The sequence below is a fragment of the Triturus cristatus genome, chromosome 7 (genome assembly GCF_964204655.1).
Source record: "Triturus cristatus chromosome 7, aTriCri1.1, whole genome shotgun sequence".
NCBI lineage: Eukaryota > Metazoa > Chordata > Amphibia > Caudata > Salamandridae > Triturus > Triturus cristatus.
In genome coordinates this window covers 366,222,894-366,249,147 of record NC_140590.1, presented here as the reverse complement: position 1 = coordinate 366,249,147, position 26,254 = coordinate 366,222,894, and the positions used below count along the sequence as shown (strand labels likewise).

The 26,254-nt window shown below is 44.1% G+C and overlaps 1 protein-coding gene across 1 annotated transcript in view; it reads left to right on the top strand.

The window, feature by feature from the left end:
- RASIP1 (Ras interacting protein 1) overlaps positions 1-26,254 on the top strand; it is a 298,155-nt gene that overhangs the window by 187,679 nt on the left and 84,222 nt on the right. Inside the window, exons 8-9 of the mRNA XM_085616531.1 lie at positions 11,152-11,267; positions 11,883-12,123. Of these exons, the coding sequence (XP_085472657.1) occupies positions 11,152-11,267; positions 11,883-12,123 (357 nt within the window). The remainder of the gene's footprint in view (positions 1-11,151; positions 11,268-11,882; positions 12,124-26,254) is intronic.

The window sequence follows — 26,254 nt, the reverse complement described above, 5'->3', positions numbered from 1 at the left end:
CTCAACCTCTACTTTGGTCTGACCATTATCTGCTAAAATTTAGCATTCGTGTGGATGCCCCTAAAATCCGTCTGGATAATGACTGCGCCTTAATTAGAACTTGGCGTAAAGTCACCCCAAAATCGTTCTCCACCTATTTTAATGCTGAAGCCATACTACATCCAGATAATGTAGAACAAGCAACTGTGGCCTTTGAACAGGCCATTTTACATGCCTTGAACACAATAAATCCCATGTCAAGAGTCAAGATGAAAGGCAAAGCACCTTAATGGTTTACACCAGCACTAAATACTGAGAAATCCGCCTGTAGAACTGCCGAGCGGCATTGGAGGAAAACTAAAACTACTGAAGACCAAATCAGGTATAAACTAATCCACCATACTTATTTAAACAATATTAAGCAGGCCAAAAAGTCCTATTTAACAGCAAGGATCCATAATGCAGCCAACTCCAGTAAAGAGCTATATAAAATTCTGAAGGAGTTCACTACTCCTCAAGTCATCCAGTGTACCCTTACCCCACACAAGAATGGGTCAAAAGAGTATCCTCCTCTTTCGACGAAAAGGTTAAAGCTTCCCTCAAGACAATGTAAACAATATTGACTTACACTCAGCTGCGAATAGCCAACCGCTGTTGCCTTTGCTGGCAGAATTTAAAACTGTGACCTGCGAACAGGTATCAGAAGCCATTGCTAAGATCAAATCAGGCTCCCCAGCAGATCCTCTACCTCCCCGCTTTTTTATGCAACTAGCACCCCTGTTGACAATGAAGTTAACGGAGATTTTTAATATGTCACTAGACCAAGCGAGGGTGCCCAAAATATGGAAAACAGCTCAAGTCAGACGTATTCTGAAAAAGCCTACTTTAGATTCCAGAGAACCAGGCAATTACCGTCCCATCTCGCTACTGCCTTATTTCGGGAGGCGCTTGAATCCTTAGTAAATAAACAACTCACTGTCCATTTGGAAAGCCATGGACTTCTTGATTCATCGCAATCTGGATTCCGGTCGGCGCATAGCACCAAAACGGCAGTAGTAGAGATGGTTGATAACATCAGGCTGGCGTTTGGACAAAAGAGAATCAGCTATGCTGGCTCTTTTGGACCCATCTGCCACCTTCGACAACATCTCCCATGACATTTTAGAACAACAGCTCTGGGAGATGGGGGGCCAAAAGCCCTGGACTGGTTTAAAAACTATCTAAAGGATCGCTCCACTACTGTCCACATAGATACTCTGGCCTCATGCAGCAGACCAGTAAGCATTGGAGTTCCTCAGGGGTCTATCTTGAGCCCTATGCTTTTTAATCTTTATGTAACACCTCTGGCCAGGATAATCAGGTTTTATGGGTTTGAGGTCGTGTCACATGCTGATGACACCCAGCTGCTGATCACCTTTGGTCCTGACCCTAGAGACACAATGATCCGGTTTAATAACTGTCTGACCCACATCAACAACTGGATGGGCAACAACAAATTACAGCTAAACGGCAGTAAAACCGAGACCATACTGTTCGGCAGGGCCGAAGAGTACAGGTCTGGCAGCTGGTGGCCTCAGGCATTGGGCCCATGCCCGTCCCCTAAACAAGTAGGCTGTAACCTTGGAATAACGATTGACAACAAGCTATCCATGAAAAATCATGTCAATCTTGTGTTAGGTACTTGTTACGGGATCTTGCGGAAGCAACGCAAAATCTTTAAATGGCTACCCATTGAAACCAGGAAGCCTCTGGTCCAGGGCTTAATTGTAAGCCGCTTGGACTATGGGGACGCCTTACTAGCCTCCCTAAATGAAGACTTTTTTCTAAATTTCAAATTCTACAGAATACGGCGGCCAGACTGATCTTAAATTTACCTCCAAGATCTCCTTCAGTTCCAACTCTGGGATCTCTCCACTGGCTTCCAGTTAGGAAAAGAGGTCATTTTAAAATCCTGTGCCTAACTCATAAAAGTATCTATGGCACCGGGCCTGGTTATTTAGCAAAAAAACTTAAAAGAGAGCAGCCAGAAAGAACATTAAGATCCAATTCAAAATCTCTTCACACCCCATTGCGCGTCCTAACCGTACGCAATGGGGGCCGATCTTTTTTGTCCGTCGCCCCCCATTTCTGGAACAAGCTGCCGTTTCATCTTCTTTCTATTGCGGACAACCAGCGTTTCCGCAAAGAATTGAAAACGTGGCTGTTTGACCAGAAATAATGCAATTGGATAGGACCTCCAGTCTCTGGAATCTCCGCAAGCGCCATGAGACCTACCGGTAATATGTGTGCTAAATAAGATTCTCTGACTTGACTTGACTTATAGTACATGCCACGTTTACCTATGGTTCGAAACCAAGTATGTCATAGGAAGGACATAGTGTCTGTGCACTTATTTATTTACAGGTTAATTTTTTTCAATGTTTGTTCATCCTATTATTTCTTGGAAATAAGACAATCAGCATTTGAGCAACTGACAAGGAAGTACAGAGCTACTTTACACAAATTCAAAAAAATCGAGTGTCAGTTCTAATAGAAGCTGTACCAAATCTGCCTTTTCTGCATGGTCACTATAGATTTGTCATCTTTTTCTTGGCACTATTTCTGCTGGTATGAGGACTCTTTGCACTGATACACTGGTATTCAGGTCCACAGAGTGTGTGTGCTGGCTGTAACACGGTAACAGTAAAAATGGTTTCTCCATTTGGCCTCTTTAACTTTCCTGCAAGGCCATAGTAGACGGTGCCAAAAATGCACCAATTAGGTTAAATGCCTCATAAAATAGGAGGGCTGCTGTGCGTATTTACACCACCCACTCGTATGACCGAAATATAGTTTAAAAGCACTGTAGTAGCACATGGCAAGAAAAGTGCTCTGTAGGAAAACTAGCAAGTCATTGGTAAAGTGTGACTTGGAAGGCAGGATGCCTTTTACATAAAAACGTAGCACACTATAAATTTACAAAGTGTGCCTTCACAACACACAGAAGCCTTGGTGGCTATTTCCACTGTGTAGGTTCATCTACATTTTCCATAAGACAAACCTAGGTGTAATTAAAATATATATTTTGCATTCCCTTGGGGGTAAGACTAGAAAAGTCATTCAAAATTATTTTCTTCGTTTTAAAAATCTGATTTTTGCTAATTTTTGTGCAAAAGTATTTAGATAAAAATGTACTCTGGTCTGCCTGAGCCAGAACTGGCTTAAAACCAGTTTTGTCACTCAACACACCTCCAGAATGAGAATACAAATCCCTGGCTGCAAGAGTTAACAGCTCTGGCTCAGAGGACAGTTGTCTACCTGTGAGCCCAAGAAGGACACGGCCAATTAATAGGGATATGCCTTTTGGGGGGCTGCAGGACAGCTAGTAGAACAAATGACACACTTAACTCTTGCGGATCCCAAATGGGGCTGACAGGATCTGATCCTGTTAATTCGCAGAAGCCTCCCAGGCCATTTTACTCCAACCCCAGCAAGAAGAAGGACCCATTCTAACACTGTCATGTGGGAGGAGAGCTCATCAAAATTGGGGTATTGCTAGGGAACTTGTCAGATGTCTACCTGATGGTAGAAGGGTTCTGCTATCTTCAATCAAGGGATTCCTGGATAATTTTACAGTAAGGTGAATAGGAAGTGCTGCAAAAAAGGTTAGAATAGGGCGAGACATTAGCCACAATTGGGTAGGAAAAATTCTCCATTCGGTGGCTAGTACAGAGATTAACAATAGCACCTAGCCACTACCTCCTCAGAACATTCCTGAACATGAAAGCCAACACCTGAAGAAGGAGGCACTGCTGGAAGAAAGGCAAATCCTCCCATGACTCCTGCTGCAACAGAAGGAGTCAAGGACTTAGCATTGCATCCAGGGGCTGGAACTGGTCTCCAATTGTTTAGTGGTTGGCCTCATTTTTGCCTGCTCTGTGGACATAAATATCAGAAAGACTCCAGGCTATAAGAGAGCCCAGCTGACCACAGAGGACTGGGCCCTGCAGGAGCCCTGGCTGGAGAGAGATCCAGTGTCTAGAAATCTGTCCTAAGGATTGTAGAACTGGCCAAAGAGATCTTTCTCAGAGAGCCATGATGAGGTGCTAAAGCTTATCAAGGTAAGTTACACCCAAGGTGGGCAAGAAAACCAAGTTCATGCTGCTTGAGCTTTCTGCTGAAGAGAAAACGGATTCAGTTGCACCTGCAGTATAGGAAACTGGCCTCGTGGAGCCCTGCACAGCCACAGCTTCCAGCCTTGTCATGTTGGAACATTTAAAAAAAAAAAAAAAAGTGAAATAAGTCTCAAGGTAAAACCTTAGACTGGCGTAAGGTAGCAAATCTATCTGAACAGCTAAGCGACCTTACCGGCCACAAAATCCAACTTTGTCCTACTTGGAGCTTCTGGCACTAAAAAAAATGACTTTGGCGGGAACTCAACAATGACTTTTCTGATGTTGAGGAACCCTCACTGCCCACAGCTTTGGGCTTTGGACCTTGACCTGCTAAAGGATTTTGACTTCCTTTTCAGAGACTAAGTCAAAAGGTAAACGTTTTCAATGTGATGTCCATTTTGTGCACCCGACGTCTGCTCCATGGCCGTCCTAAATTCACATTGAGCTCTCGGCTAACTGCGAACTGTTGTTTTTCAAAGGTACTGTCACTTTTTATGCACGTTTTGCCTTAAAACCCTAGAAATTTATATATATGGTTTATCTTATCTAATTATAATAATCAAGGTGTTTCTGTGTTAATTACATGCATCTAATTTGGGTAAGGAATTTTATTGTGGTGTGCTCTTTGCTTTGTTACTGCTGAACCTAACAAGCACTTCTCTTTGGACTGTCTGTTGCTTGTACCTTAGTTACCAGGGGTTGAGCAGAGATTCTCTAAGGACCATGATTTGCTTACTCAGATTGTGTTTAAGTTGGTAGGGGTTTCACCATCCAAAATCAATGGCCCCAATTTCTGACAAAAAGGCTTATCAAAGAGGCCATGGTTTGCATACCTGCAGGATTCATAATGTTGAAAATGATCCACTGTTTGTTAGAGAGCAAATGCTGTAAAATATGCTTGTGCTTTTGCAAGTTGAAGGAATTCAGGCATTCATACATTGAGGGACGTGGCAAAGTTCAACATTGCCCTTACAAGAGTACTCACAGCTATAAATGTGTCCATCTATATTGTGACTCTTGGATATGGCTTATACGCCTTCTGTAGAACTCTTATATGATGGAAGTTACAGCTTGTGACAGACTGTGCTTAAGCAGAAGAGAATGGGGTGAATATTGATATATATTTTTTTACATAATTTATTGAGTTTTTCGAATTTTGTTAACCCATCATGCATACATAAACATAGTAAAACATTATTTACAAAAAAAGAATTTATACAAGTCACAGTTCCTTTAACATCTTTAAGTGAATTTTCAGACGTTTTGTTTTACAGGAAAAAAGACAACAGAATATTATTTACATTCAAGATTCCATATTGTTCATTGATGTACATTTCCCATTTGGACCTCTTCTAGTTAGTCCAGTCGAATTCTAATAACGTTTATGAAATGTGTTCAATGGACCTCGAACTTTTCAAATACCGAGGACGGCCTTCACTAGCCTATATTACTCCAAACACCATTCTACGATTACCAACCATTCCTCAAGTGTGGGAACAAGGGGGATCTCCCCTTCCTCAATTGTGGTAACACAAGGGCATCCATCTTTATTTGCTATTCCTCTCCTAGCAATCATTAGGCCCATATTAAAAACTGCAGATTTAGGGTCGGGCTGGCCTATAAGGCAGTTTAGCAGTGCCAGCAGGACTGGTGTAACAGGTCAGAATTTTATGGTCTGCTGAGCCGTTTTTTACTGTTAATTTCCCTGATATCGAAACAAACAGTGCTTGCAGCAAGCTCAAATCCATGCAGTCTTCCATACCTTGCAAAACACATACAGCTTTTCTTTACAAGGTCAAAAAAGTCCCAATTTGCAGACATGATCTATTTTTTTAGCTATCTAATTCACCAATGGGGGCCACTTTTATTCTGGTGCCTGAACCACTTTCCTATCCTAGTCTGGCCCTGTGCAGATCTACCTTCAATCCCAGTTTCCTTACCAACCGCACTGAGTTGGGGCAATAGCCCCCATCATTCAATGGTGGTAAATTCTCACGCTTACATTTCATTTTTGTCTGGCTTTGATTTTACATTCTCCAAGTTCACATGGTGCCAGGATCCTGAATATTTGCCTGCATGGACTACTTGAGTGTGACAAAATGCTCAATTGTTTAAGGTGGCCAAGTAGTTTATTTCGAACATGCTTCATCAGGATATGTGGTAACATGGGGCAGTATTTGTGTAAACTGGTCATTAATAACACCCAGGTCATTATTATGCTTGACTATGCCATGTGTGCAGGTCACTTACACTCAGAGGGGTTTCTGATCTGAATAAAAACAGAAAAACAAATGATCTGACTCAATTATAGGAACTGCCGCAAGGCTAGAACGAGATCTGGTGTGGCAATTTCTGTGTGCAAAGTGTGGAATTTACTAGAACTTCTGCCCCAATTACTTTTTGGAGAGATGCATTCTAAATTGGAGATGATGTCCTGGAGATGACATCTGAAGCTGTCCCTTATATCACATGTTTTAGCATAATCGAGAAACTTAAAAAAACACACAACCTAAAACAATAGTACGTCATATAAAAAAAGAATCAGAACTTCTGTTTTGTGTTTCACTTATTTCCACCCAGGGTTTATAGCTCTTGTGGTTCGACCAGTGGCATTATAGTACTGTAGTACACTATTTCACATCTGTCCTCTTGGACCAAACATAATTAACCCCAATGAATTAATCCACTGAGTAAGAGCTTTAATTAAATAGTAAATCTGCTAACAAGATTTTTCTCCGAAATTGCATTTCTTCCGAACCTTTCGGAATTATCCTGTCATACTACGCTTAACCGTTTACAATATGCCCCTGATATCATGATCCACACTGCAACTTTCCTTAAGTAACAAGGTTTTCTTGCCACGTGATACCAGGCCCCAGTATCTACTATATGAATGAAGTAATGAATAAAATAATATTGCCTGAAATATGAAGGCAGAACTAACTTGTAAGAGATCTGATGGGTTTTTGCTTGTCCTACAAAAATGCTGGAGTCTGGAACACATCAAAATGGAGCCAGTAGTAAAGTGTGTCACCAACACTATTCTAATTCAAGTGTTTAATATTTAAATGATCAGGGATATCCAATCCGGCAGCTCATTTAAATGTCCCACCCATACCTGAGTGTGTGTGTCACAGAGCATGTCTTCTCAGTTACTGCAGCTCCTAGGTACACGACACACAGACTGATCCCTGCACTAAGCGCACAGAGCATCACATAGCACCCACGCTGCACAAGACAGCTCTCCCACCCAAACTCACTGTGAAACCACAGCACTTACAAAGTACACCACCACAACCTCATCCTTCAGCTTCTAACATTCACAGAGCACTGCACAGTTCTTGCACCTTAGACTGCACCTTGCAGTCCTCCCACTGTAACCTTCAGCTCTTGGACTGCACCCCTAGACACTGCCACCACCAGGAACTTAGGAAGTTAGTTATTCAAATACTGTATGGGTCTGGAGCCCTTCATTGCCTCCATCACCACAGCTGCTCAACTTCTGTGGCTGAAATATAACAACAAAAAAACTTTTACTATGGCCATGAGACCTTTAACTTTGCCACGCTAGTCTATAAAACCTTCCACTGAAAAGCTCCAATCTACCTACCCCAAGTGCAGTCACGGCCCGCTCATTCTCGGTGATCTGCTAATCAAAATTTTCTAACCATACCAAGGCCTCACAAAAGCAACCTACCAGTTGCCTATTTCATGACTATGCTCCCCAGATTTGCTGCTTTGAGCTACCCACAACATGGCAGGTGCTTAGAGTAAACAGTTTTCTTCAACTAAGAGAGGCAACACTGCAGTGGAGCACACTGGAGTTATAAAATGCATGAGAGTCCCTCTCCGAGTACCAAAGGAGGAAACTATTCCTCAAACCCAGTTAGCTCAGAAGATAGGACCTGGCTTTTTGAAGCCACTTTAAAGAAACACAACTTCAAATCTAGTTATTCTTTTTGTTGGATGAAAAGTAGCGGGATTTGTGCAGGGACATACTATGTCATCGAGTTTTGTAACTCCTAATGTGGCAAAACATGCAGTATTAACGTGTTTTCCCCGACACCGGACGTGCAGAATGTCAAATACTGATGCAGTACCTTACCCGGTGAATAATGTACACTGCAAAATCGGATTTACTGGGTACAGTATTATTTCAACAAATAATATGAATGAATGAAATAATTTTGTAAAGCGTGCAATACCCAAAAGGTGTCTTAGCGCTAGACGGATCATAATCCAGGAAGGCCATCGGCCTAAGGGCATACCTTTGGTGTGGCTCACTGACCTATTGCGAAAATAGCCAGGTCTTCAACTGTTTTCTGTATTACTGCATGATGGGTTGTGAGAGTAGGGCAAGAGGCAAGGAGAACCATAGTTACCCTCCACGGTACGAGAGCATTCTTCCACCCCATTTTGCTTTGCTAATCCTTGGGACCATGATCATTTGCGCACAGCTCGATCTGAGGTTCCTACTGGGAATATACCAGGAGAAACAATCCTTAAAGAAGATCGGACCGGCTCTGTAGAGGGTCTTGTGAATTAAACACAGAGCCTTAAATAAAATCCTCTTTTCCACTGGCAACCAATGGAGGCCAAGCATTAGATGAGAGATTGGTCCGAATTTGGGGACCTTCAGTAACGTTCTTGCTACAGCATTCTGTAAGGACTGTAGTTTTTTTCATCAGATATTTAGAAGTGCCTAGAATAAAGGGCATTGCAGTAATCCATCTTCGAGGAAAAGAGTGCCATCATCACCGCCTTCTGTAAAGCAAACGGAATAAACTGGAATTTTTTCTTGAGAACCCTCAACATAAAAAAACCTGCTGAGGTCACAGCATTGATTTGTTCCAAGAAACATAGTTTGGTGTCAAAAACGACTCCCAGATTTCTTGCCTACTGCACTGGCCTCGGTGGAAAGCCCAGCTCCGAGGGCCACTAGATCTCAAAAGGAGGTCTACTTTACCAAAAGCAGAACCTTCGTTTTGTCTGAGTTTAGTTTGAGACAATTTCTCAGCATTGAGCCTGCAACCTGGGCCATGCATCTGCAGAAATTGTTTACATCCTTTTCCACCTGTGATGAAATAGATACCACTATCTGTGTATCATCAGCATAGGAGAATACAAAAAGTGAGAATAAGATTAACAAGAGGGGTGAAATATACATTAAATAAGGTGGGGCTGAGAGCAGAGCCCCGAGGTACCCCACAGGGGAAAGAGAAAGGTCTGGAACTTGCATCTCTCATCTCTACCCACTGTTGTCTATCATTGAGAAACAAGCTCAGCAATGTTAGTGCAGTGTTCCTAAAACCGAGTGAATGAAGTCGTTCAACGAGAAGTGCGTGATGAACCATATCAAAGGCGGCAGAGAGTTCCAATAGGATTAATGCAGCTATGACGCCATTGTCCATAACTCCTTTTATTTCCTCAGATGCTGCCATCAGTGCTGATTCAGTACAATGGTTTGCTCTAAAACCGTATTGAGAGGAATCGAGCATCTGGTTGGTACATAAAAAGGATAGTATTTCTTCATTCATTGCCTTCTCTAAAATCTTGGCTGGAAATGGAAGACGGGAAATGGGTCTATAACTTTCCACCTACGTACGGTCCAGGGATGGTTTTTTCACCAGAGGGAGGGTAGAAGCTCTTTTCCAAATAGTTGGGTAAGGCCCTGAGCTAAGTGTCTCATTTAATAGATCCATGAGTGGACCGGCCACCAAAGCAGATTTGCATGTTACGATCATAAAATGACCTACAAGCGGTCTTATCTGAAGTGTACCCTTGAAAAGGTAGTAGGGCGAGGGCAGATTCAGTTACATGTGACTTATTAGGCCACAAACAACCCCAGTTGCAAGTGGAATTAAGCAAAGTAAACTGATACATATGTATATTTACTTACCTAGTTAATATTTTGGTAGCACAGTATTCTGGAGTAGATACTAAGGTCGACTTTCCATCCTTACCGTCTCAAATTATAGTAGTACGAACAATTTAGCTGGCTTAAGGCATGTGCTGTGACGTGGCATCCTGTATGCTGTTTGGAATTCCCCGTGAACTTCATCTGACCTTTATGGATTGCTATGATGGTTCCTGGTATTGTGGAGAAGTGTGGCTCAATGGTTAGAGCGGCAGACCCTGATGCAGAGGTCTGGCCCGGACCAGGGTTCAATTCCTGCCTCGGTGGGTCTTGGGCTCAATTTCCCCGGACCCGATAATTCTCGCCTCGGTGCCTATTCTAATCATGGGTCACACTCTGCAACTCTGGGCAATAGCTTGCTTAATCTCCACAACGGCCCCAACAGCGCTAGGATGCCTGGCTTCACCTTGGGGGTGCCCAGGAGTGAGCACTTCACAGGGAAAGGCCAGGAAGGGTTCCACAGTGGTATGTGCATAGCACCTGAGAGACCCTTTCGGGGGTGTGCGGAGCGCTATATAAATGCACTACATTTACATTTACATTCATGATTGGTCATGTTGTGGTAGGCTGGACTGAGAACCCAAAGCAGCCCTAACAATTTTTTCGGATCAGGCTCTGGGGGAGTACCGCCTGGCCCCGAGAGGCTGGAAGCCTGCTAGCCTGTCTGCTGTTTTTGTTACTGGCAGGCGATATTGCACCACCACTGCAAAACCGGCCCCCAGTAACAAAACCGGCCCCCACCACTGCGAAACCGGCCCCAACCCTTCCATCCTCCCAGGGAAACGCCCAATACCCCGTACGACAAGTCCCGCTCTGAGGCCAGAATGTGGGCCAAAATCGTATTGATCCCAAATCACCCAATTCAAATGGCTGATGCCCCAGTTTCTATTTTGCACCAACCCAGGCAGACAGGGAGGGGTAATTTCAGACATGAATTTGAATTTCAGAAATAACTTAATTGTCAGACAACTGACAGATTCTGCCCACTTCTCATTTATACGAACTAATTCTCCCAATCCTGTTCTGAGTAGTTCTAAAAGCGGCACATTTATTAAGGAGCAATAGCTGAAATGAACCTTGTCTGTTACTGTATTTTTGCAGGGATCTCCCATGACGCATTGGTGTCCAGTGACCTTGAAGCCTGTGAAGAGGCCATGGCACTTCTTGATGAGGTTATTATGTACACGTTTCAGCAATGTGTATACTACCTTACCAAGGTAAGTCGAATACATTTTCAGGTTGCGCACGAAATTATGTTTAATTAAAAAGCCTTCTGAAGTTGCAAAGGTTTTTAACATTTGCTCCTGGTTCAATTGGAAAACTTTAACTAATACAAAATTTGATGTAGTACTCAATAATAGAATTACCTAAAATTGTTTCTGTAAAAGGAACATTTTTTAGACAAATGTACACTATGCAAACAACTTCAACTATATTCGTTTATAAAGGTTAATAAGCATGCCCCCCTTTTTTTAAAATATAAGTTATAGGAGGAATTCTGAAAAGTAGAAAATGTAAATTAAAAAATTATGAAAAGTATTAAGAAGTTCATAAACTTTGGAAATGTCAATTGAAAAGTTATAAAAATATATAGGAATGAAGTTCCCCACCAAATGAAAGAAACGTTGTACATTACACCAGGAAGTAAAATTCTTTTGAAACAAGATAGTAAATGCTGAATGCTGCACAGTTTTATTCCTGCACAGATCTCATTGAGCGTAAAGTTTTTGGGAGATGCAGTTTTACTGCTATTGCACATCCTTAGCTGTTACAGAGAGTCTGGGGTGTGCTGATAGGTTAAGGAAATTGTTTCTATGTCGCCTGACTTCTAGACCCTTTACATGGCCCTGCCAGCCCTTCTGGACAGCAACCCATTCACAGAAGCCACAGACCTCTCCGACGTGGAGGAGCTCAGCAGCATGCCAGAGGGCACCCGGGGCACCCTGGCGATTTACCAAGCCACGCTGGACTTGACCCGGGAATGTGAGCTGCACCCGGATTTGGTCTCCCAAACCTTTGGCTATCTCTTCTTCTTCTCTAATGCCTCGCTGTTCAACACCCTCATGGAGAAAGGTGGGTAGGTGCAGTGGGAGCATGAATAAAAAACATGTTAGTGCGGGAGGGGTAGGGTTGTGGTATAAAAAACACCTTTTGTAAAACATCTAGCTATATTTACTAGGATATCTTATCACCCTACAATGGGCCTAATGGACGAAATAGTTCACATGACTGTAAACTATGGGGCTGGTTTAAAAAACAAAATAGAAATAAATTGTTATTTATGAAGTCAGTATGTTCTGCCTACGAATGTGAGTATGGTATGACTGTTTTATAATTCGTAAACAATTCCATTGGCACCTAATCTGTTCTGTGGTGACATTAGCATTGAACAAAAAATAGAAGTAGAAATATTTCTGTACTCCTACAGTTCGAGTAAAATGCTCATATACAACTTACTAATGCCTAGGGTTAGACAGTGAAACAATTTTACTTGTACTTCTACTATTTTCTTCTTCTGCCCAATACAAAAATAAATAACTTCCCATGCATGCTAGTCCTCCGTCCACACATCTTGTAATTGTTTAACTGATTGGAGATCTTTACCCCCATCCTCCATAGAAAATCATGGCATGTTCACTTAATTACTAAGATAGGTGTCCTCGAAATTTCCACGGTGCATTTAAATTTTTGGGTGAATATCCCTTAAATCTATTACTTTCTGTGGATTTACAAATTATGCATGGTCTGTCGTTGCCCACTGTTTTGCATGCCTCTTTTTAATTACTATACCAGTCGAATATGTCTCCCCGTCACATTCAATACGTGACAAATTGTACATGAGTAAGGTAACCCAATCTGACTGTCAACATAGGTGTCTTAAACATTTCTGACTTGGTGAAACATAAGCTACCACGTTTAAAAAAAAAGAATCTTTATGAAGTGGTCCTGATATCTTCAGAAGCAAACTTGTCTTTAGGTAAACATCCTTGCGCTGCTCTGGTAACCCTATAAGGATGCTAGGACTAAAAACACATTCAGGCACAGCTTCATTTTTAGGTCGAAGCCAATCAGACCGAGCACAGGTGTCTGCTTTGCTGAAGGCATCTTGGGGACATTCAGAAAGCTTCTGTTTATATGCATTCCACCCGTTGCTTAACATAGCCTTTTTGGTTTGTAACTCACATTTTCTGGCTTTCTATTTGCTGACTTTGTTTGTATTAGGCTGTCCAGCATGAGTTCGTCCCTCTCAGGAGCAATGCCTTTTCACACTACCTCTCGTTGTAATTTTCCACAGGCCTGTAAATCTCGTTTTTATCTTGTCACATTTGTTGTGCTTTCCAAGACAGAGTTCAAACATCAGGCTCTGTCTTCCGAGGGAGCTCGATGTTACTTTTCTTTCTCTGACTTCAAAGTGAGAGGATTTATTTGACAAACATAACTGAATTCTATGCAGCTGCACTCTACACCACTATGCTCTACAATACTGTACGCCAATGCATTCTACACCAATTCACTCTACGCCACTCTATGTGAGTCCACTCTATGCCACTCCAATACACGACACTCTATGCCACTCCACTCTACTCTTTGCCGTTCCACTCTACAACACTCCACACCACTCTCCTCTATGTCACTAACTTTTAGCCTTCCTGAACAGTAGCCACAATGGTGTACAACATGCTAAAACACATTGACAAATACAATAGCTCTTGCATGGGTGAGACCTATTGGCTTTGCCAATGCTTGTGACCCTCAAGAGTTTACTCATAATTCCTCACAAGTAAGTGAACTTCAGATCTGGGTCTATCTTTTTTAACATGAATACTTTCCTAGTCTGCTCAATTGGTTGCTGTTGTATAGATAGAGTTTAGATTAATCACCACATTGACACTGCATTGTCACTGCAATGATCCAGACTTCTGGGTTGGAATGTTTGCTCTAGAGCCAGAGAGCAATTGCAGGTTGGTCGATTGGGAGAATGTTCATGATTATAACTGGAGAATACATAATACCTTCTTACTTAACTTACCTGAAGTGTCCTAGTGGTTCCAATAGGAAGGGTGAACCTCACAGTTGAACTTACTGAAGAGATCTGATTAACGCTAAACTTACGGGGTTGAATCTCAGCAGGACCAACTCAGCATTCCAGACCCTACACCACAGTGTATACTTTTACCACATTCCAATATAGAACACTAGATGTCCACTACATAGAACAATTTAAGTATAAAGAGTTCAATATTTGCAAGGAGATACATTCTTATTGTCCCAGTTTGCTTGTAGGCACATTTCATGAGCTATGAAGCCACCTTCTTGGGGGCATTAAGGTCTCTGACTATATGGTCTGGGACTACCGAATTTCCCCCACCCCCTTGCGCATAACCACATTTCTAATGATGGACATGAGAAGGGAGTTTCTTTGGAGGCGGGGGTCGTACAACCCCCGGCCGTATTTATTAAAATATGAAAACAAAATTAAAATTGTGAAATAAACAATATTTACACAATTATACGCAGAAACATAACACGACATTTGATTACAATTCATATGCACAGATATCAGATGGCTAACCTTAAACATATCTCTAATACATAGTTTTTCCTATCCGAATCTAACATCTGGACATAATCATACATTTATTACTTTTTGCGTATCCTATTTGGGCCTACGGCAAGGTCGCTAACCGGTGTCAGATCCTTATCAATTAGCCACGCCCTCCCGTAGGAGTTGCGCATGGGCAGAGGGCCCGCTTACCGAGAGGGTACTTCCCCCCCCCCGGTTACCCCCATACGTTCCCTGAACTCCATTCCAATTTGGGGGGTCTTGCACTCTGCGCCATTTAATGACGTCCATGCGAGTGCCGGGTGGCCAACCAGCCTAAAGAAAGCGTGACTCCCCCCTTTCCCCGCACCCATCCAGCCAACCGGATGTACCGCCCCTGGAGTTATAGGAGAGACCCCGTGTCCCTCCTCCTGGGCGACCCCATCCGAGAATGGCGCCGCCCCCTAAGGACCTTAAATTTACTGCTCACCAGTCATGACCTTACCGCCACAGGCCAGCATAGTTGCCCGACTATCTGGCCCCCCCATCCTGTCACTCAGAAAGGTCATGCCCCTCCCTGAAACTCCCTGGCGAAGCTATGAAATTTTTTAACACTATTTCATTCCCTAACTTAGTCAAGTGGACCACGACTTTTATGAAGCACAGTTCGCCCCTGACTCACCCATGTGCTTCCCCCCCTGTGTTGTAATTTAGGAGATCTGAACAGTTCCCCTATTTTATTGTTGACCCTCTTTACCGAGTTGTTCAACGCCCTCACAGAGTTCTCCCCCCTTCCATTAAAATCTGGGTGTCCTCTGTGACCAACCTAAGCTGCAGCCCTGGCACTCCTTTGCTAACCAGCCAACCGTGGAGAATATGTCCTCCATCAAGACCCTTCTGCCTAATGTTATCAAGACGTTTTTCATGGAAACATACTTGGAAACCACCCTGCTCAGTTCTTTGTCTGTACAGTCTGCAGGTGTAAAAACGCTAGCTAGCCTCCTCTGTACTGGAATCTCTGCAATCTATGCTGAGGTGTACCCCGGGCATAGACGTGTCAACTTCCCCATTTCCATGCGAAGTACTCCTACTGTTCTTACCCAGGCGTACGGTCCGCAACCCCCCTCTCCCCAGTGTAGGATAACAATGCCAGGGCTGACTGAATCAGAGAAAAATTTACAGACCGTCTTGGAGCCACTAAATGGTCTCGATTGATCGCATGTTATTAGCACCACGCTCTAACCATCTGAATTAACCGGCCACTCACAGCCCCTGATATTCATTGCCGATGTAACTATACTCTTGGGGTACTAACCACATAGTGCCCCACAGGCTCCCAAACTCTCCCATAAGCATACCAGGGGACTCATGAACCACCGTAACCGAACCAATTTGTTCTAGGATAGGTTCTGTGTTGGCTGCAGCCCCCAATACGGAGCATCCCAACAACACACAGTGACCGCTGTCCCGGTCACTCCCCAGTTGCAGGATAATAATGCTAGGGCTGGCTTACTCATAGGGACTCAACATGCTGTTTTGGAGCCCCTACCCGGCCTGACTTCATAGCCTCGCGGTGCGCCGGGTAATGAGGTCGCCCCAGACAATGCTACACATTGCCGGTGAAACTATACCATTGGAAGGCTACCCAAGGAGTGCCCCACAGGCCCCACACTTCTCCCTTAAGCACATCAGGTAAACCGTGAACTACCTGCACCGAGCACTATGTTCTGGGATAGGCTCTGTGCCAGCCTATCCTCCTACACGGAGCATCGCAACACTGCGCAATGTCCGCCCTGAAAGGCGCCTGCGTGCACAGGCACCGTAATGGCAGCTAACCGTTCCATGACACGGGAATGGATGTGTCGCTTCTGTCCTTAATACCTGTGATTCGGACAAGAGGTCAAGTTATACACCTGCAAGGCTGCGTACTGCCGACTTACCACAAATGGCAACAACAAATGGGTGACAACTATACACTTCAACTATAATGCATAGGGAGCACTGTCTTATGCTAGCACCGATTGAAGACAATCTATTGCCGCAATTTTATATATCCTGAATGTTTATATTTGTGTTTTATCTTTCTTATTTAATATTGTGTTCATTGAATAACTTTTTTTGTGTTACTGTATCTGTATTTTAGTCTGTATTTCATTAAGTATTTTCAACATAAATTTTATAAAAAAACGTGTATATTTTTTTAGAAAGTGTATTGTGTTTTGGTCATATGTTTGTTTATATATAAAACACTATCAGTCGTTGACAATAAAAAGATGATTTTTAATTCTATTGCTATATGGTACACTGGCTCTTATTAAAAGTTTTTCTAATGTTTTTGGTTCTATATCAATTAGCCGAGTGGCTGATATTTGTATCAATTCTGATTGCCTAGGAATATACTCTTCACTGTGCTAGCACCGATTGAGCCATCCCACTTGATGCTGTCGCTTGCCACTCACGTTCCGGATCCACCGGTCCCCTTGATTGTCAACCTCTTGCGGTCCTAGCGGTGTATAGCACTTCCCAGGCATCAGGCGTGGATCGAGTCATACATAAACAAAAATCAAAGATAAATGATTAGTGCCTTATGCTTTCAGATGCCCAAAGCGATTCTCAAGTCAGTGCTACATCGTGAGACTGTACCTCCCCCCCCTTTTTCCCACACCCCAGGCTTTAAAGTGTATAGGTGCTGTTCTGACGCCCACTGGACCCATCATCTGTATGCCAAGGGATGCGTTGATACTGCCGATACTACACCTGTCTCTAGGTGTGACACCACCAGGCCCCATAATCTGCTGGCCGACGGATGCATTGATACTGCGTGGGTCTGACAACATAGGCCCCCAAATACCCCAAATGTGAACCAGCCCCAGGGAGTTGGTCCAGCGTGACACAACCCAGGTATAACCTGATTATTTTACAGGCCCAAGGCCGTCAGTAATGTGCGGCCCCGCACATACATGGCACTGTGTAAGTGCACATGCACAATGGTGCATAGGTACAATATGACAAACCCCAGGCATATAATGCTGCATTGTACACGCACCAGGGGAGCGATGGTACCGTGTGATGCCACACGGCCATTCAAGGTACAAGTGCCCCGGCACATGGGTGCAGAGATACCGTGTGATCAAATACATCATTGTGCCTACATGTATGCGCATGAGGGTGTATAGACACTGTGAGCAGACACTGTGAGTCCGTGTATAAGCGGACCGGGGCAGATGCACCGTGTGACATAACGCCCTCCTACAGCTCACTTCCACTGCACATGATGTCTAGGGCTTCTTCGCCCAGACCCCCACTTCCTATGTACCACCACACCGTACACACGGATACCCTTGATGGTGTGACAACAAGGCCTGGGAAGTACTGGTTTTTTTTTTGACGTCATACGTGTAGAGAATATACTTAAGTGACCCTCACCTGAGGCCAGTGCCTAGTGGGCCTGACCTCACAACTATGTAAAAAATTGCTTAACATGCTAAGCATAACTCACTAACTAAATAATGTCGCCCAATGTGGAATCCTGTAGCCTACCGTAGGGGTAACTTATATGTAAAGAAATGAAGGTATGGACCAACATGGCAATTTACCAACAGTGTGAAAAGACCCTACAATGATAGGTCTGACATACATCTTTAAAAAGGGGGCTACTCCGGCGGGTGGCAACGCTGGCGGTACAGGCCCACTAGCAGTACTTGGCTTACAGGCCATGGCACACACCCCTCGTAGTCCCAAAAGATTTTTCACTAACTCGGGTACATTCACCAGAGGACGCTTTTCTAGGCCATGTTGTCCCGCTTTGTATGAATGTTCTTGCTGAAACCCCCGAAGCCAAACACTGACACATAATATACTGTTCCAATCCCTGCATACTTCATTCCTCCATATCGAATGACAATGCCCCTACCACAGCTTCCTACAGTGTTACCTAATGTATTTATAATACAGACCAAGGCGTTGCTTTCAGCCATCTAATGAATTTCCAAACAGTTTGGAATTGGATCCAATGTATATGCTGCCTCTAAGGCACTGAGTACTGAATTGCATGTACGACCCTTACGTGTTCCCAATTGATCCGAAGCCTGTAATGTTGTAAAACTCAAAGCAATCAACTATAGCCTTTGGCTTGTAAAGCAAACCATAATTCCTAAGGCAATGATCTAGCTTCAGGAAGTAACATTAAATCTATTGCGCGAGGAGCGTTCGCCATCCTTTTCATTAATGTATGGCATCTATACTGCCGCATTAAGTTGAACGCTCATGCTTTCATTAGGGAAAACTATAAAAGAAAAGGGGCGGTAAACATTAAGCCGCCTTATTCATCTGCGATCAGACTCACAAATTGAGAGCTCTCAACATAAGACCAAATGCATTACCTCCGGATCCTTGGAAGCAGACTCCCTTTAGAGCGCCCCGCCAGTCCCATCACATAAGGAACATTGAAATCGGACATTAAAACTTAAAGGCGCTTAGCATAACACCACATGCACCAAATGCATTACCTCAGGATCATTGGAAGCAGACTCGCTTGAGAGCCCCCCGCCAATCCCATCACATAAGGAATTTGAAATCGAACATTAAAATTTGTAAAGGCGCTTAGCATAACACCACATGCACTACCTCAGGGACACTAGAATCAGACTTACAATTGGGAGCGCCCTGCACAGCACTGTTTGCCTCCCATGAGGTAACATTGGAATCCCCCCAAGGAGAGTGCCTACCATGAGCAATACTCGAGGAGCATCGTACTCACGTTCAATTGAGACCGCCTAGCTTAGCACCCGTTGCCTAACATAGCACAACATAGTACACGTTGCCGCAGTAGACAACACCTACAAAAACGGACTGTCTTTTTCGAGAGCGTAAAACTGCACTATATGACTTACACGAGGATCCTTGAAGTAAATTTATTTTAAATGGGAGTGCTTAGTGCCGAGTCACGCTTTAAAATCGGTATAAGAATTATGGTAATGCCTCTAAATAAGAGGCGGATTGTTAGCATGTCCGCACTTCATCATACAACTAACATAATTTGGACACGCAACCTTCTGATCTGGAGTCAGACGCGCTAATGTTGCGCCACGAAGTCGGCTGTTGTGTTCAGCAAGGGAACACAAGACCTGACTGTTTTTTAGCCTGTGCGAACTTGTGTAAGGTATGTAAGGATATGGCTCAATTCAATGTTTAAAGCGCGAAATCGCCCCGAAGGTATCGGGGCGCTTTAGATGAGCACCCATTACGTTACACAAGGACTCATTCATGTACTTTTTTAGTGCATGAGCACCAGTTATGCGTGGGGAGATTTGCCCATACTCACAAGATGTCTACGCTACCCCAAGGCTCGATCCCTGGTTTCCAACCCCAAACTTGGCAGCTCTAGCCATCAAACCACATCCTCTCCCCCTTTTCGAAATGCAATTAAAATATACAGGGCTTTTTCTCATAGAGCGCATAATCTGTTGTTTTTTAGCTGTAAGTCAGGTTAAAATTGGACGCTGCCGCTGTTGTAAATCATTACCATTAGCGTCCCCAACGTTGCATGCTTTGTCATTTGCAGAGCGTAGCCTATCGCTGTTCCCACCTTGCCATGCGGTTTAAATTATAGCCCACACACGACTAGCTGAGCTACACTAAAGTCAAGTTCAAATACCTACCAACCTACACATAATTAAGCCGCTCTGTTCCTTAATGACCCGCAATGCAAAAAAGTCTTGGCACATTGTCTGAATGTGATAGTATCCACAGTGACCCACTCCTGCCTCGTTACCCCAACCCCAAGATGGATGGCAAACACGCAACACGGTTTCAACCATCTAGAGATTAAACACTAGCCTTACATTGTTGCTCCAGAGCATGTGAAGAGAACTAACTGACTGAATCAATGAAAGTGATTTGCCCAGAATCACAGGATGTTCAGCGTCATTACCGCGACTCGAACCCATAGAGCCCTTGCACCCGTGTGCCGCGGGGTACCTTTTCCTATTTCCGGCCCCCCCCACATTGACGAATTACGCTGCCAGCCAAGCGCATGCTCACCGTCAATATCAAAGGCGTAGGCAGCCGCCCGCATCGCAGCTGACCAACACAGCTGTTCATCTCGCGCTCGAACGCCTTCTCCCCCGACGAGCCCGACACAGGCACTGCTCATGCCGCGAAGGCAACCTCCATGGTCCTCCAATGATGCAGCACACCTTCCATGTCCCGCTCTCCGCCCGAGTCTTCAAAAACGCGCTTCATCCGCGAAATCCGCTACAAAAGTGAAGACCTTTCATGTCCCGCTCTCCACCCGAGTCTTCAACGACGCGCTGCATCCGTGAAATCCGCTGCAAAAACGAAGACCTGCAGTAAAACAAAGTAAACAAAAGTTAGCAGCCTCCCGGAGGCTGCTTGCCGTAGGCCTGAGAGCGCGGGACAAAGAGTCCGAGTCCCGCGCTCCCCGGCCTTTTATTCTTCCTACTGGGGGCAGGCCAGTTCTAACTGGCCTGTCCCCTGCCCCCCCTTGACCCGTAAGCGCCTTAATCGCTTCCGGGTCAAGGGTTCGCCCCCACCAGCCAATCCCCGCCGCGGCGTGCCCACCGCGACGTGCCCACCGCGTCATACTGACGCGGTGAAACGCGCCAGGTCGGGCGAGCAGGTGAGGGGGGGTGTGGGGGTCGGTGCCCCGCCATATCTGCGTCAGGGCCGATACCGGCCCCGCCTTTCTCGAATCACACCGTGTCCACGTCAACTCTTTAAGGTCGATAGAACCCCAATTCAGTTGGCTTATAGTTACAGCTTAACTTGTGGGCTACCCAAATGCAAAATCTGCTGAAGCAGACAATGAATAATAATAATACACACAAGTTACTGCTTTTTGTTAAAGGCAAGCTTTTAATATTTTTTTTTATCAATGTAAAGGCCCTATTGCAGTTCCTTTCAAATCGCCCTGTAATAGTTTCATTTTACTTCCAATAATTCTGGCTGCTATATATTCTATACTAACTCAGTACACTCAACCTGTCGTACCTTTCCTTGTCAGGGATGGGGAGGGCCTGGTCCACGCCTCGGTGCCTGGGAAGGGAGTTCCTGCCATTGTCAAAGTCCGTTATCTGCAGGATACGCCTCGTTTCCGCCTCTAAGGCCCAGCTTTCTGGATTGGCAGTCAACGCTCACTTCCTGCTCTCCTCGGAAAGCCGTCTGTCTGAACGCGTGGAAGGCGCAATGACGTGGATCATTTTCCACAACAGTGCGCGGTGCGTCCTCAAAGAAATGGGGATGTAGCCTAGGGTGTGGCGCGGTTGGAAGAAGGGATGCGGGACGACAACAGAGAGAATGAAGCGAGAGAAACAGGAAGGAAAATAAGTTATCATTCCAGTTTATCCTTCATGGTGGTGGCTGGTTTTTATTGAAAATGAAATTCTTCCTCCTCACTCAACCAAAGTCTGCAGCCAGAGTTTTGCTGTTCTATTCTGTTTTTTAGTGAAATTGTAATGTGTATTTTTTTGCAGCAAGCAGGTTGGGAAGTTTTTTGTGCATAAATTCCGACAACATTTGGTTGAAAATCGGAGATGGGAGTGTATTGTCATTTTGTTTTTAGTTTCCTTCTAACCTCACTCCGACTTTCATTTTTTGCACTTTTTATCTCTGACACCCCACTTTCTGCCCCTTCTCAAATTATTTGCAGACACATGGGTAAACACAGTTTCTTAGTTTTCTCTAATATAAACCAACCAAGACAGCTTGAAGAGATCTGATTAACACTAAACTTACGGGGTTGAATCTCAGCAGGACCAACTCAGCATTCCAGGCCCTACACCACAGTGTATACTAAATAAATAATAAGTCCTAAATAACATAGACGTATGGCTAATTAGCATGGGAAATGTTGTCACTTCAAGATCAGAAGCCATGCCACAACTAGGATTGCCACCTGGCCGGTTTTCAACCGACACCACCGGTATTTTAATGACCCTGATGGTACAAAAATAACAAATCACCTAAAGTCGGTATTTTTAACCTTCATATGTTCATACTTCAAGCAGCAAATAGAAATTGAAAACACTTTAAAAAAAATTCTAGATAGGAATTAACGACCGAGTAAGAATTTAAGTAAACAAGGGCAGATAAGTAATGTTACTAATGAATACATATTACTTTGCTTAGTCTATTTAGTAGCATGCCCGGGCCTCCGCAGCTATTAAAACACCAACAAATGACCGGTATTTTTTTCCTGGAATGGTGGCAAGCCCTAGCCTCGACCTTATCCCATCCTTCCATTTAGGGCCCTGATTAGGTAGCTAGTGGAGCTGAATTCCTGTGTGGAATTTCAACCTTCGCCTGTATTCGAGTATGGACTTGAAGCCCCGGCCGCTCTCCGTGCCATGTTTTTCATTGGCTTGTGTCATTGTCTTTCGTAAACGCTGGATTCTGATTCGCTAATAGGCATGTTGGTCCCTCCTTAGTCTCGCCTTGTCTTCATTTGTAACCTCCCATGAGGACTGGCCCTTTTACTTCTGTTGTTACACGGTATGTCTTATTTAGTCTGTAAGCACTATTTTCTCTAATGAGTTTCTGCTACTGCAGGAGCGACATGCTTTCCTGCAACATTCAGGCGCCATGCGCGCTTTCACTCTTCAAGGAGCCAGGGACAACTGCGGCCGCTTCTTTGAAATGGAATAGGTCTTGCATTTACAAGAGTTTGATCTATTGGCATTGTAAAGGACAATGCCTTTTATTTAATTATCAAAACAGATAAATAAAAGGCATTGTCATTTACAATGCCAATAGCTTAAAGTCTCGCAAATGCAAGACCTTTTGCAGTGGAAATGCTTGTTTTGTTTGAAAACACTAAACACAATTTTACCAGCAGGAAAAAGCAGTCGATAACATCACTTTAAAGGATTAGCTTGCAATAATAGCCACAACTTAACACCCCTCACCCCCATAGCTGCTAAGGTTTCACATTGTAATGTGTTACATTTCTTTAATTTCAGTGTAATTATGAGTGACATTTCAATGACTATGAGTGACACTCATATAATTAGCAGAATTTACACCCATCTGAGCAACAAGAAACTGCTGAAGTTGCTAGGTGGCTGCAGCAACAAATGGGGCCCAAGCCATGGCACTTGCAGAAAATTGAACATGCGACCTGCCGCAGTCTAGTGGGACACCTGCAGCTTGGTGGGCAAACAGGTCCTCCTTCAGCCTGCGCCAACCGGACCTCAGTGGCTCCTCCCTGCCAAATAATCAGTCAAATTAATGGCTCTCTGGCAGTTTCATGTGTGACTCGAAAACAGGATGTGAGCGGCCCCGATGTGGATCATGATCTCAGCTGCCTGATAGCTGAGCTCTGAGGCCACAGTTGAGCTGTAATTTTACTCATGGTGACGCATCAGTCATGCGCACTGAATAGTAAATTGAGAGTGGCTTCAGATTTCAGGAAGCACCCTCACACAGCCTAAGGTCTGTGATCATCTGTGGGATATGGAAGTATCAGAGACCTTCATCACATTCCTCTGAGCTGTAACCAGCAGCTATGTAACTAACCTCCACATTATCACAACGCCAGAACTGAGGATTGAACGTAGTAACTGACACTTACTGTTTCTGTAGCAAGCAGCGCCGTCACAGTACAGGGCAGGCCGCACGACGACTCCCCCTTGAATGGGCTTGGTTGCGGGCAGCGTCTGCGGTCCAGGACTCGAATAAACCGACGACCGCGGCATTCTAAAATTATGACTGCTCAATGCAAGATCTGGGCCTCCCCTGGGTCGTCATAGTGTAATTTACGGCACGGTGGGCACAGCAAACAAAATGTGGTGCAAGCAGCGGCGGCCGGGCTATGCTGACAAACTTAAACTGTCTGCCACGCCGGCCGCCTGTCTGTGTGTGAGTAACAGAGTGTCTGTTCTCCCCTGGAGCTCTCGGCTGTAGTAATTGGGTCTCATTTGCAGACTGACTCACTCCGTGACACACATCACGTCAGTAAATCGAACTCCGCGGAGGAATGAAGTTACTTGTTACATTGTAGCCTGACCAAGCCAGCCCAGATCGAGCTCAGCCAGGTACCCGGAAGCAGTGTGGACCGTGCGCTGCAGCAAGCTTTCTGACAGTGTTGCTAACAGCGCTTCTGCTTAACAGCTGAGGAGGCACTATAATGTGTGACTTTGCATTTCAGTGCGGTGATGCGGACCACCACATTGAAATACGTTAGTCTAACGATGAATGCATGGAACTTGGCAGTACTGATCCAGCGGGTTACCAATCTCAGATACATATTACAACATACTCACTTGGGCCCATAAACACACACTCCTTCATAATAGGCTAGTAAATACCACTGGGGTCAATTTATTGTGCTAATACCTGTAAAATGAATTTTATCTAATCATATCTTACCAAACCTCTTGATCCAATGTATTTTCCTCTGGTCAATGGACCTTTTAGTTAACTAAATAGGTGAAATTGTATAAACCTTTATTTCAATAACCACAGACTCGGGAGAGTTTAAAATGTTTATCTAGTAAATTCATGTGAGTCAAGAACCATAGTACAGCTAGAACACTGTCTTCGACAAGGAGACGAAGAGAAAAACAATTCAATCAGAATAATCGTTAAACAGAATTATTACGATGACAGAACCTGTGTAGGGAGGAAAGGAGAGAGCAGTACATTGACATACTACACAGAATTATATTTACCTAGTATGGTGTGGAAACCAACCCCTTGGCCAAGGAATTTGGAAAGGTCCCCTGGGACAGATCAGGCGACCAAGGCTCAGGACAAGATAGATGACCTCTTCTAGATACGACGCCTGCGTCCGCACCCCTCTCCGACGCAATCTTCCTCCTTAATTCTTCTGCGATGTTCTCTATTATGTGCCTCCTCGATTCTTCCCCGATGTTCTCTATTATGTGCCTCCTTGATTCTTCCGCAATGTTCTCTATTAGGTGCCTCAAAACTTCTAAGTCTGGATTTGGATCTTCTTCGGTATTTTCTTAAATTTCGGACAGCATCTTAGTCTCTCAGCATTCTCCGTCTCTCTGTGGTGGCTAATCTAGCTAAACTACCTCTATTATACTTTTCTAATGGCATGTACCACCCCTGAATGTTTCGAATTTACGAAACTCCTAACTCTGATTGGACAAGGAAAGGGGAGATGATCATCACACCATGCTAAGTTTAATAATTTTCTTTAAGCTCATTGTTCTATGTTCCCTCCCCTTAATTTACTTTCCCATGCTTTATTTCCCACCCGTATTCACAAGTTAATCAATACAATGTATACAGTTTTATTAAAAATTCTTTCCGTTCTCAGGACATCATGCTTGTTCTCAGGGCATGTTACTATTCTTATTTTGGAATACGTTCAAGGCTTTGCATCAGGGCTCCTGGGTCGTTTCAACTGCGCATGTGAAATGGTCCTATGATGCGCAAATCAAAAATAAATGATTTCACTGTATACCACTTATCTCTACTCTATTCCCATTTACTTATATAAATCTTACACATTAGCATTTTAGTAAACGTACATGGTTTAGTTTCAGCAAGGCATGCGCATTATAATGTGAGTTCCAAGCGGCCATTTTAAGGGCAACTGCTCAGCTGCAAAGATTTCCCTCCAAGCGATAGTACGTCATACTGCCTAGATGCAGTAGACACATGCGCAGTGCA